The sequence below is a fragment of the Coloeus monedula genome (genome assembly GCF_965178545.1).
Source record: "Coloeus monedula genome assembly, chromosome: 7".
Classification (NCBI taxonomy): Eukaryota; Metazoa; Chordata; class Aves; order Passeriformes; family Corvidae; genus Coloeus; species Coloeus monedula.
The window spans coordinates 19,948,429-19,961,855 of NC_138787.1; the positions used below are offsets into that span (position 1 = coordinate 19,948,429).

General features: G+C 37.4%; 1 protein-coding gene across 1 annotated transcript in view; it reads right to left on the reverse strand.

Annotated features, from left to right (window-relative positions):
* METAP1D (methionyl aminopeptidase type 1D, mitochondrial) overlaps nucleotides 1–13,427 on the reverse strand; it is a 45,068-nt gene that overhangs the window by 10,246 nt on the left and 21,395 nt on the right. Inside the window, exons 2-6 of the mRNA XM_082284761.1 lie at nucleotides 11,389–11,555; nucleotides 8,724–8,873; nucleotides 5,185–5,333; nucleotides 4,470–4,512; nucleotides 540–703 (exon numbers count right to left, since the gene is read on the reverse strand). Coding sequence (XP_082140887.1) covers nucleotides 540–703; nucleotides 4,470–4,512; nucleotides 5,185–5,333; nucleotides 8,724–8,873; nucleotides 11,389–11,555 — 673 coding nt within the window. The remainder of the gene's footprint in view (nucleotides 1–539; nucleotides 704–4,469; nucleotides 4,513–5,184; nucleotides 5,334–8,723; nucleotides 8,874–11,388; nucleotides 11,556–13,427) is intronic.

Sequence of the window (13,427 nt, forward strand, 5' to 3'; positions counted from 1 at the left end):
TGACTGCATTTATGTGAAAGCTGGAAGAGATGCAAAATAGGGAAAAATCTCTGAATGTCTGCTCTTTTTTTCCCTGTGACATTAGCAGGCACTGCTCTTTGTAAGATCAGAAGCTCTCGAGTTAAATATTTTCATAGTTTTTAAACAAAGAGCTTATTTATGTTGACTAATTCCTTTGTAACATTCAATGAAAACAATGGCTTCTAACTGTCTTACACTGTTAGACAGATGTGGTGTGGTGTCACACACAAATAAAAAATAAACGAAAGCCCACCGCAAATTAAATCTGTTAATTTAAATCTACTTTATGAATATCTTTGTCTCTTTCTACAGTTATCTTTGCTGACCCTAGTGTAATTCACTTTAAAAAAAATACCTCTTACCCAAGGAACAACATTATATCTTGGCAGTTCACATACTGATATCAGACTGAAATGATGGTTTTGAATCATAAAACATGTCATCAGCTTTATACCAAACCACCAATAACCTTTGTCCCACTTGCCAGCCCTCCTTTTACTTGTCAATATAAGGCTTACCTGATTGTGTTTCCAATTACAGAGAAGGGAGCCCCTGGTCTGCAAGCTGCAATTGCTTCATCTCTACATTTCCTGGCAACCTCCACTAACTTTTCACCAGATTTATCCACATTGCCCACCAAAAAGGTTTCAGAAGTGTCACCATGGTAGCCATTGTAATACACCTAAACATATGCAGAAATGCAAAGACATTTTCTCATTTTGCATCCAGAAACAGATTGTCTTCTTAATTAAATCCATTCTTTCTAGGACCAAGATATATATTGCAACAGATAGACAGGTAAGTAATATTTGCAAGACTGGAAAAGCAAAACATTGCAAAGGAAAGAGAAAAAGCCTGAAAGATTGCAAGGTGCCTAAGGGTTGCCAATGCTGCCAATTAAAAATTCAAGAAAAGCAGAAGCTGCGCATCAGCACCCAGCAGTGCACCAGACAGTGACACTGCTCAGCTACAGGACATGAGGACAACTGGGCTGTTTGTGAGAAGATGGGTGGGGGCCATGGGTGGGCTGAAGGGGGCCTTGGGGCTGTTGGGTGCCCACCCATCCTGGCCCCTGCCCCTGTAGCCAGGGACTTGCTTGCACCCCAGAGGGGCAGGGCACTGAGCCCCAGTGCTGGCTGTGGGCACGGGGGAACCTGTTGGCAGCTGGCAGGGAGATGTAAGTCTGCAGTCAGCAGCCCCCACTGGAGCTCTGAGCTGAGAGCCATACCCTGCTACCAACAACCAGAGTGAACCCCATGGAACACATGGACCAAATCCATCATCAGCTGTTGCAGGTTTTCTTTAATGTCATTTTTAAGTGGCAATGTGGCATTAACATTGGATTTTACTTCTGATTTCCAGAGATTAATTTTGAGAGAATAAACATACTACTGTGGCACTGAAAATTTTCATGTTCTGAAAATGAAACATGCTGTTGAATTAAATACACATTGTTTCTTTCTTTTTTTTTTTAACATTTCATAGGTTTTAAATGTTAGCTCTCCTGAAATTCTCTGTTGAGCACAAGAAATCTTGGCTATGCACTATGGAGCTTTGCAACACACCATTAAAATGGGGTTTGCAGCTCTGCACCATGGCAGGCAGGCCCATAATTGTAAGACCAAGCCAAATTTCCCCACAAAAAGACAAATTATAACGGTGCACAGTTTTGATCTCCTAAAACATTTTTTCTCCCCCAAACAGTGGGCAAATATCCTTCTACAACTAACTACTCACCAAGCTCGAACCACTGAACTTTTGCCACTGGCAAACTATTTGTGAAAGACAGACTCACATTCTTTTTGGTTGATTCCAAACTGAAAAAAACCCCACAACCCCAAAAAACTTACGCTACAGACAGTTTATCCCAAGGCCAGGTTTGTCTTCAGGCTGAAATGTAAAGAAAATGCAGGCCACTAGGAGCAAGGGGTATTTTAAAGAAAGGTGAGTGCCAGCAAGGGCCTAACTGGGTTGCCACCACTTCAGCAAAAAAGCAGCTGCAATCCTCTGCTCTACCTCTTCCTCTGCCAGTTCAGACTACCACAAAATCTTTATTTTTGTATTTAATGCCCATTGGGTAGGTTTTAAACTAGATAGTTCATATTTAAACTGAACTAGTTTGTTCTTAGCTCTAGCAAGTAAAACACACAAACCCCCAAAATTAGACATCATCATCCTGGAAAAGCAAACACAGATTTAAAACATAGGAGAGTTTAAAAAAAACCCCAAACCAAACAACAACAAAAAAAAACCAACAACAAAACCAATAATAATATTTACTGCAGCCCATCCACTGCAATTACATATTTCTGATGTTAATAAACTACAACCACAGCAACTGTAACATACTATTTCCTTAAAATTCAGTGAAAGACCAAGTTGTAAGAAACATTAACCTGGTAACAATAGGCTGAAAATTGCACTATTCTGAGGATCCAGTAATGGATAACACGGTTGTCTCTATACTAAAATGCATTTTCAAGTCTATGTGTTTCAAGCCTATGAAATTTGTATTTCATCTATGAAATGCTATCATCTTAATTGTGCTAAAATGGGGTTTTTTGTTCAGATAATTTGTACATAGTGCTAGGTATTTACACTTAACCTGAGTATTATTTAATTACTTTATAGAACCTGTACACAATTATAAACAATTTGTTGTGCAACATTTACTTTGTTTTTTATTCTGTCCAGCTGTGAAACGTCCTAGTTCTGCTCATTAAAAATAAGCTAAGAGATCAGTCAATAATGCCGAAAAGTAGTATTTTTTCCTCAGCTGTTTTGGACTAAGCAATTACCACACACGGCACAGTTCAGTTTTAAATTTAAAAAAAAAAAAATCTTACAAAGATAGTCAGCAATTCCCATCCTTGCAGGAATCTTCATATTCACAGATATGTCACAATTTATTTTATTTTATGAGAGTAGATTAAAGGCATAAATCTATGTCTTCAAAAAGGCCACTAACATTTAGTCAGACATTTGTGAGGCAGAGTGGACAAGATATGCACACTATGTTAATACAGAAGTATTTCATTTACTTTATAATGGAAAGTATTTGTGATATGAGTCTAGACTAATCTAAGGTATCATTATTATCTTGACAGACTGAACAAAAAGTAAAATGAACCTTAAGGAGGTACAAAGAAATACGATTTAAATCCTTAGGTGTTACAAACTGATTTAGTCTAATAAACTGAGCAAAGCAACACCAATTCACCAAAGTAAAAATGAAGGCCAAAATTAAAGTTTAAAAATGCTAGATTGCACTGTGTAAACCTGATAGTCAGAATTCTACTATTAGAAAGTATGGAAAATTTAAAAAGATCAAAAACCCAAGCCAAACTAAACCCGGTTCTGGATCACATGTGAGTATATAATGGGAAAAAGGTCATTGACCCTAATTTTAATAGAAAAAATATTTTAGAAAGCTTGAATCTCATGCTCAGAGGTAGGTCTGCTGAAGATTTCTTTACTCTGCCAGTATGAAAATAGTATCAAGTTACCAATAGTTTCTTTAATGATTTAAAAATCTTGTTTCTATGAGATTCAACTCCCTTGTATGTGACATATTATTGCAAAATAATGGTGGGATTCAAAACCTCTGTGTTCATATTAGAAATAAATAGCACTTCAGAAAAATATAAACATGCACAGCAAAAAGAAAAAAAAACTTCTGCAAGACACAAATATATTTTTCATAAATGAAATGAGAATTAGGTTTCCAGTTCCTGTGCTTTCTTGCTCCTAGGAAAACCCAGCCCGTGTTTATTTAAATAGCTATAATTGATGATTCCCTGGAAATATTAAGTCACAGTTATATCATACTATTTCTGTTTCTGCTCAAAAGGTTCAGGGCTTTTATACCAGAAATGGAACACAACACTACCTTCGGGGATTTTAATAAATGTAGGGAACACTGCTAGCAAAAGAGTTGCTGTCCAAATAGACTGACATACACAGGCCAATGTAGCCTCTAATGACAGAGTAAGATAATGTCAGGCCCCACTCAAAATCAGCAGGAAGAGGAAGATCAATCTTGGCAGAGTGAAGGAAAAATGCTGGCTTTCTTCATGTTAGCTCATCTCATACATATCTATCTTCAGCTGCTGCCCAGTACTATGGTGCTCTGCATTAACTACACAGTGGATCAATAACAATTACACCTTCTCAAAAACATGACACATAGCAGGATTGGGTTGACATTTCACTTAGGCCAACATTGATCTCAGTGCATCTGATTCCAGTCCTAAATTCAAGTCAGGCCTGAGTCTAGCTGGAATAAACACACAGTTAAAAACAGAAAAGGAAACCAGCTGCTTGTGCCTTGGCTCAGAAGTAAACAGCACATCCATCTGTGCATCCCCCATCTCCAATCCACTATTCTTCCTGTTGCTACTAGTGATTCTAAAGTTGATCAAAGACTATTTTTTATATGAATTACTCACTGTGACATCAATGTTGATAATATCTCCATCCTGAAGAGGTCGACTGAAACATAAACAGAAAAAAAAATAATGGTGACAGACAGTTCCCAACAAAGGGAATATAAGAATAAACACCTAATGACACATACATAAAAAATCAAGGGGTAGGTATTTTGTGATGGAGGAAGGCAGAAGCAAACAGAATAACCATTTTTAATGTTCAGCTCTGACTACCTAGAGAACAAGTGTAGCTGAATATAAAATAATGAGAAACAACTACCAGAAAAACATATCAACACCTGAAAAATCTACCATTATATTTATTCTTTTTCTCTCACTAGGGTTCATATTTTACTTTGTGAGTAGCTGAATGTATTGCGAATATAAAAAAAAACCCCACATAAATTCAAATATATTTATTCCTTAGCCTATACTTATTTTGCTGGATGAAAAAAAAATCAAACTGTACCGGTTTTTTTTTCCCCACACACTAAACTCAAAATGCAATACGCTGTTTTTCTTTAAGTGTCTGGACAAACAGGATAATATATTTTTTTTCTATTTCACATGCATAATTCTATAACAGCTATCAGCATCATGTGGTAACATGCATCTACAATGCATTTACATACAACATTTAGTTAAGCTGAAATATGTTCAATATTAAATACAATTTATTAATTTCAGTTTAACATTTTAATTCCCGGTTGTAAAATGAAAATTATTGAGGAAATACCTGTCAGGAATACCATGACATACCACGTTGTTTACAGAAGTACAAACAGATTTTGGAAAACCTCCATAGCCCAGAGGTGATGGATAAGCATTCTGTCTGATTATTTCATGATGAACAATGGAATCTATTTCTTCAGTTGTCATGCCAACCTAAAATATCAAACATAACATCCTGTTAAAAAAGCAAAGAGAGTTTCTTATATTTACTGAATGTGATTGCAGCCAAGCTTCAATGAAATATTGGATGTTTCAAATACATTGCTTTGATATAAAACACTATACTGTCTGATATATTTTATTGATATATGGACTTTTTTTCAGAAAAAAAGGTTTTAAATAAAGCATGCAGTAGAAATGAGCACTCAAAGGTTCCTAAAAATCCTAAAATACTGTCTGCTTCCTTTCTATTCTTTTTTCCATATATACTTTCTCAGAGACACCAATTTCCCATGGCATAGTTTCAGTAGCTGCTACAGAAATGTCTCAATTCAATGTTTTCAGTCCCTTAAAACAAAACATTACTTTTTATTTGTAAAAGAAAGGATATTAAGTCTTGTAATTGTCCTCTACATTTACCACAATGTATTTAAGCATTTTAAGAAATTGTTTTCCAGGTATTCTTAAATTTTATAAAATATTTAAATATTTAGCTTCAAATTTTGAGGATATTTTACTTAAAGTTGCCATAACCTGGGTGATCATAGTGAATCTACAAGCGCTGACCCATCATTTTTAGAAATCTTAATTTTTATGCTTGACGTTTTCTAGATTCATCTTTTCCTCAAGTTTTTACATATTAAAAAAAAAAAAATCCCCTCTTGTAAATCATTCAGCCATTTTCTGAGTATCCATGGAGTGGAAAGTGCACATGCTTAAAATGACATTATTCTCACTTTTCTTTTGGATCAACACTGTCTCTGGAATGGTTAGAGCTGAAATTTCAAATTTGGTAGGGAAACCTCTCTCATTGAGAAGTATTTTGAGGGTTCCTCTGTAAACTGATTTTGATTTGAATGAGTTCTGAGCCCTTGAAAATCATACTTAGTACAGATATGAGTATCATTCTTAGCACACTGAAGGAAAAATCACAGTGGCTGTGATTTTGGAGTAACATGTGGAATATAGGTAGGCTGTGGTGGAGGAGACAGTCATATATTGAAATACTGAGTGGCCATGCACAGGGAATACAGGAGAGTGCACTTGTGTACTGTGCTGACCATAAAACCAGGTCTGTTTACTCAGCTGAATTTTGTTCAGCACAGAAACGTTGTTGGGCAAGTGAGGAGCAATGAACGTGGGTTCAAGACCAGGATTTGGGATTACTGCACATGCCCCCTGCTTTGCAGTAGCCATTGCAGCCTCAGTGCTGGGATAGCAGCTGCAGCCTTGGCACTTCTCTGCATTGAATACGGAAGCCGTTGGTTCTGAATAAATGTAAGTTTGTTGCTCCTGCCTTTGCTCAAACATCTTCATCTTTAGCCCACAGACAAACTGAACTGCTATGTACTTGGCTGTCTGCTGTTTACTGCTGCTCTGCTCAAGCAATTTGATGTGGCTTTTGGATACTCAGCAGACAGCCCTCTGGCTTCTGCATGGCTTACACCCTGTGAAAAGCTCTGCTTTTAACACTATGTGCTTTACTTTTAAAGATACTTTTGTTAGTTGGGCAAGTTTGGGATGCACCTACTGTGCACCTAATCCCTTATTTGGAGCAGGTCAATTCAATGGTATACAATAAAATATTTTCATGTCATAGAATCTGCTGCTTTATTCCCAAATCTGTAACTCAAATCAGGAAAGCTATCATATATAATACCATATTGTAATTTGAAGTCCCACAGGCAGTAACGCTAACATCAAAACCATGATCAAACGATATCTCTCTGTATCTATGGATTATAATGCACCCTTGTTATATTGGGGGATCTTACTGCCAGTAGCTAAAGCACAGGCAAGAGCCAGTTTGGAGGACTGCGTGCAAGGTGGGTTCAGCAAGATAACAGGAACAGGTGGAGGGTGGGACTCTTCAGGTAAAACAGGAATGTAGAGTTTAGCTTACGAGAATAGCCTGAAAGAGCTTGGTTTGTTTAGTCTGGTGCACAGCTCTATTCCCGCATGAAGGGGAAGACTCAAAGAAAGGCAGGAAGCTGTTTAAATTAAAGAGCAGTGTTGGCACAAGAACAGATGGGTATAAACTGACCATGTGCAGCAACAGGCTGGAAAGCAGAAGATGTTCACGGTCAATGAGGGAGAGTTTTGGAGCTTCCTCCCAGTCAGGGGAGTCTTGAACAAACACTTGTGAAAAACAGAGCTCCCCAGCAGTCTGTGACTGACCTGGGCAGTGGTCTCAGCACTGCAACTCCAAATGCCACTTCCCTCCCAGTACACAGGTCCTGGTTATGTAATTATTACCTTATACATATTTTTGCTCCAAAACATTCATTATGTGTATGCAGTATTTTGCTATTATGCATGATTTGGCACATACTATGAACTGCATCATAAACTACACCATACTGCATAATTGTGTATTTACACATGATAACAACCGAAGAGTATTTGTGAAAAACTGCTCTCATTCAAAATCCACATTGTACCCTGACTCTTCAGAAACATATATACGCCCTTAACTTTAAATGAGTAAGTTTTATTGTACTGAGAAATAACTGAACATTAAAAAGTTAAACACACACAAAGCTAAGTAAGATTAAAGCTTCAGGCAGTTTCATTGGCCATCCCAGCTCCAGAACTAAACCTTTGTGAAATAGTGATGAGAGCTGAAAGAAAAATCCCCTTTTAAGTCAATGGCGTTGACCTACAGTCCCCATCTATCTCTGCATCTCATAGCTACTCAACCCATTTCACCTTATCCAATATGCTATTACATGAAATACCAAGGCAAGGCTAAAAAAGCACTTCATCATCTGCAAAACCTGGGTAGTAGGCTCCTCCCTCTACATTTTTTCTTGGGAGGTATCCCAAAAAGCATACTGTAGGAACATTTCTGGGAACCATGAGGCTTTATTATCAATGCACTCTGGAAAATTGTGTAGAATTTGGCAGCTGTTTTTTCCAACGGCAGCTCTATGAGTGTTATTGGATCCCACAGGACAGCGAGAGCTGAAGGATAGACAGGAATGGAGAAGGCAGACCAAGTTTGGGCTTGTACACATGCAGAGCTGGAAAGAATGACATATGAAGAAGATGGGCCATGAAATGAAAGGAAAAAATGTAGCATGGGCCTTAGGAGAAACTCACACGATTTGATACAGTCCGAACAAAGGGAGATAACAAACACAGAGCTATTACACCTGAGCCACAACTGAGCATGACATAGGTCCAAAATACAGAAATAATTAAACAGGCATATCATGAACTGAATCAAGTTAATAAATCCTTATTTTTTCAGGATCAAACTTAAAGTTGGATGCACATTATAGGAGAGTTAAAAGAAAAAAAAAAAAAAAAGTAGGAACGAAACCCAAATAAGTGAAAGCATAAAAGACACCCAAGCTGTTAGGGGACTTCTGTAATTGTTACCTTTAAGCCCTTTCCAGCCAGAAGCAGGACATGACGGGCCAACTGACAAGCTTGACGAAGCCCTTGAATCTGATCTTCATTCTTAATTTCTATGTCGTCTCCCCAGTCTGGTACAATGCCTGTCGTCACATAGTCTGGCTTCTTTATGTGCTTGGAGAAAAAGGATTGAAAATGAAGATCAGAAAACTGAGCATGACAATGGGATCATTTTCTCAGATACTGCCTCCTGCTTCATGGCAGCTTGCCCTTTCTGTCGTAGTATCGACCTTCCTAAGCCATCAGGGCAAACCCTCAAGGCTGCCTCAGTATTTCTTCCACTGCCCTTTTGAACTTAACATTGCCTGTTACTACTGACTTACACAGTCTGTTAGCCTTCCAGTACTGAAACTCCAGATACTGCAGCTGACTTCCAGCACAGACAGTCTCAAGTTAGGAAACTGGGAAAAAGACTTAAAAACCCTTCATTATCTTTTGCAAAGAGGGACATTTTCAACAAAAGGCATCAAAACACTGGAAATGGGAAGAAGATGGGACAAACATACAGAATTAGTCTCAAAATTAAACCTGATCAAATCCCGTGTTTCTCATTCAGACAAAACTCCTATTGAGAAATCCATGAGATTGCTTTTTGACTAAGAACCTTAGGATTTAACTCATTTTAATTCAAAGGCTTTTACACATTAATCTAGTTCATATGCTGTGCCCAAATTTGTCCATCTACAACATTACACAAAGGTATCCAAATTTGCTATGTCAAGGGAAGTGTAATAAACCTCATTTTTTCCACAAAAGAACTTCTGAGCCCTCGCATGAGGTGAAATTCAATATCTGATTTTTTAAAAATCCACAACAATTTCACGACGTTTATAAACATGCAAGCTAATAAGAACACTAATGTCTTGCACAGAGATGGAAATGCACTTTCTCTCGGAGGGTCCTGGGCTGTTTCACTGGCTGTGGAAGAATCCCTTTGCCCATGACAGCTAGGCTGATTTTCTGCCATGCTAGCCACAGGGTGAGTTTTGCACTGACTTCACAAAATACAGAGTCAAGGTGGCAGGCAGAAAACAAAGTAGGCATTTAGGCTTTATGCAACATGACCATACAACAACAGGGTGTATGAGTAACAAAGAGTGGGGCAACTAATGAGCTCTGTTGGGACTTTAAATAGGAAGACTATTGCTACTCCTACAGGTATTCTATGTCTAATCCCATAAAAAGTGAATCTTTAGTGAACTTACATCAACTGAATTTCAGATTCCCATTTCTTTCAAATTAATGCCGTATCAACCTTAACAATGTCCTATTGCAGTAGTTTGGGCCTTAATTAAAAAAACCCCAAAAAAACACCATTTGTTGCATTAGCAACTCCATACACAGCATCATCCTCGCTTTCTCCTTGGAGGGTAGTCCCCTGTTAACTGAGATATGATCCTACTGACCTCTAAGAACTGTTAAGGGAGAAGCCCAAAGAAGCGTACATACAAATGGCTATGCGGACAGTTTCACACCAACATCTTAAAAAACACTATGTTATTTCAACGTGATTTCTGGCATACTCTGAATAAAAGTAATAACTTTGCCATCAGGTTTTCAGAGTTCATAGAGTTGGACTGATTTTTAGACAGTCTGAGAACTCTGATCTGGGAAGAAAAGTTTTCATTATGGCAATGTATTTCTTCCTCTTTATCCTAAAAGAAGCATCTAAATACAGAAAATAAAGTTTGTAAATTCTATGCTTTTAAAGCTTTTGAAAATATATAGAGGATGCAACCCTATGTTGTCCCTGCACACAGAGCTGCCACAGCCTCTTAGGGCTAAGAACCCTACATCCATCATTCTTATCTGCTTTCCTATCAAACAACCTTTTAGTATTTCGAGCCCATTTCTTATTGGCATAAGAAATCTATACTAAAAGGAAAAACAAAATCGAAAAAAGTACTAATACACATCCTGTGAAGCACTGTTTAGAAAGGGTACTTTGGTTTCTTTTGGCTAAAGGAAAGATACTAAACAGTTAATCTGTATGCTGTAATTAAATGGGGGAAAAAAAAGAAAAGGCAAAAAAGGAAACCAGAAGTGGAACACATGTTAAATTTGCATTTGCATGAAAAAGTCCCTTTTGGCTCTAAAGTAAATAAAAATAAAAATATATGTTGCAAGGAAAAAGAACACTCAGGCACAAAAAAGACAAGTTTAAAATGTGTGGTGGGGTTGCAGGACAGCTACCAGAAGGTATTGTCCTCTTTCTGACATAAACAATAAAACCATCAGCAAAATATAAACATTTTTATAATTTGCTTGCTAGAGATTTATACAGAAAGGGACTCAGATGATCATGAGTGATTCCTCCTGACTTCTAGTAAGACTGTCTATAATTGTTCCAAACAAGAATCTGGACCCAGAATTGTTGACAGATAATAATACTCACATTTATACTACTATAACTGAACAAGCCCCAGGTTTGAACTCCCTCATAACTAAATACATCACCATGTTTAACATGGTAGACAGCTGAACACCAGCTCTCTTATTTCAAATACCAGACCAAGCAACAAGACAGTGATCCAACCCCCAGCTGTTGGACAACAAATACACTTGATCGTGACTGCAATCAAACTGTATACTGACTGAAGAACAGATTACGTAACAGAAATTGCAGTACCTTAGGAACTCGGTGAGCTGGAGAAACCATGGCTGGCCAAACTACACTGTAAGCAGTATTTCTTTGTCCCTGAAAGAAGAAGCATCTTTGCTGATGATTGCTTGAGTGCCTGTGCAGGTAGTTACGATTGCAAGAAGAAAAGATTATGTGGCAGCCAGTCACAGAACCTGTTAACAGATAAATTAAAAATTATTAGTATTTTTTCCTAGTTATACATTACAAAATGGAAAGTATGCAAAAAGAAGGGCACCATGTAAAACACAGCACAGAACTCACGTAGTTGCCAAGGGTAATTAAAATCTTGCACTGTTTAAGAAAGAGCAGTAAGAATGAGAAGAAATGAGAACAAAAAAACTTCCCAAACAGTACTTTGAAGCTTTATAAAACACCAAATCTGTTTTGGTTTGATGCATTAAAAAGCAGAATGGGTAAATTCCCCACAGTTTACAGACAGGAGTGATGCTCTAACTGGCTGCTGCTTGGAGCAATTTACACGGCTGCACTGTTCAAGGCTTGGTAAAGCAGTTAATAAGGGACAATAGTAAAAAAAGAGAAGAAAAAAAAAAAGATTTAATGTTATTTCAGCCAATATTTTCAGCTGTATTTTTGCAGAATTGGTCACGGATCTGAGCATAACAAAGCTAATGTTTCTCTTTGTCTTGTTGCTCAAGACACAAAGAACGGGGTTCATCTTGTTCAGGGGGCAACAGAAAAACCTTCAGGAGATATTTTTAATCTTGGCCAAAAGTAATTGAAGGGATTAAAATTTGTAATTTATTTGGAGTATTTGATTCAGATTTCTATTTAATTCACATGGGAATTTGGGATGAAAGTTTCATAGCTCAAACCTAGTTGTTGGGCAATGACACATTTTTCCCCCTCAAAAAAGGAAAAGGGAAAAAAAAGAAAAAAGGAAAAAAAGGAAAAGAAAGGGCATTGGGGCCCAAAGGCTCTCAGAGACATCAAAACCAAAATAATGCACCACAAAAGACAATGCTAACATCAAAACCAGGAAATTCAAAAGGATTATTGACACTGCCCAATTACATTACAATTACACACAGTGTGTATTTCCACTACTCAAACGTTCTACAATCTAAACATAGGGTTTTTTTCTGAAACATAAGTTTAACATAACAGTTGATCTGCTTCTGAAAAATGTCATTATGTATACAAATACAAGAGCAATCTTGTGGCAAGTAATCCAGATGAATAACTACTCTTCAGTAAAAAGTTTTTGTTTAAACAGAAGTAACTAAACATTTTTATATCACAGAAATAAAGAAATTAATCTACAGCATATTTTGCATCTACGCAAAAAAAATTTTTTAGAAGAGTTTCTTTCATATCTCGCATGTTTTTATTCTATTGTACCTTCCTTTCTTTCCTTTGAATGCATTTATCATATTCAGATGCAGAAATTATCCTTCCACATGTGCAACCTTTCACAGACAGCCCTCTTACAGTATTCCATGACATACAGAAGATTCGAGTTATGCACTGTTTTGGAGCCCCAAACCTAGACTGAATGAAATAGTTGCATCAGGTTCGCATTAGAAGTGTTCCCGACTGTCTCTTTGCACGTCAGGGCTACATTTAGGTACCGATATCTGAAAGGTTCACTCAGGTGTAGAAACTTTTACTCAAGCAAATTTTTACTGGTGGGTTTTTTTTGGTGTTTTTTAAAAATTGTTAGTAGGCAACAAAGCGGAGCTGAAGGATGAGGCTCACCTCAAGTTCTCAGTATAACCTAAGCACCCCAATGGAAGCTGCCTGCTTCAAAACAGGAGAAAGCATCTCCAAGGAAGTGAAGCTGCCCAGTTAACAGGGGGATGAATTGGTTTGATAGCCTATTAATTAGAATTTAAACAGCAGCCTCATAACCTACTTTCCTAGAGTCTCCTTCACAAGAAAAAAAAAATCATTGTGCAATTAACAAAAAACACCCAAGCATACAAAAAATAAAGAAAGGGTCACCTAACCTGCAACTGTAAGCACATCCAGAGAACCCAAAGCATCCTACAAACTCCCTGTCTGGT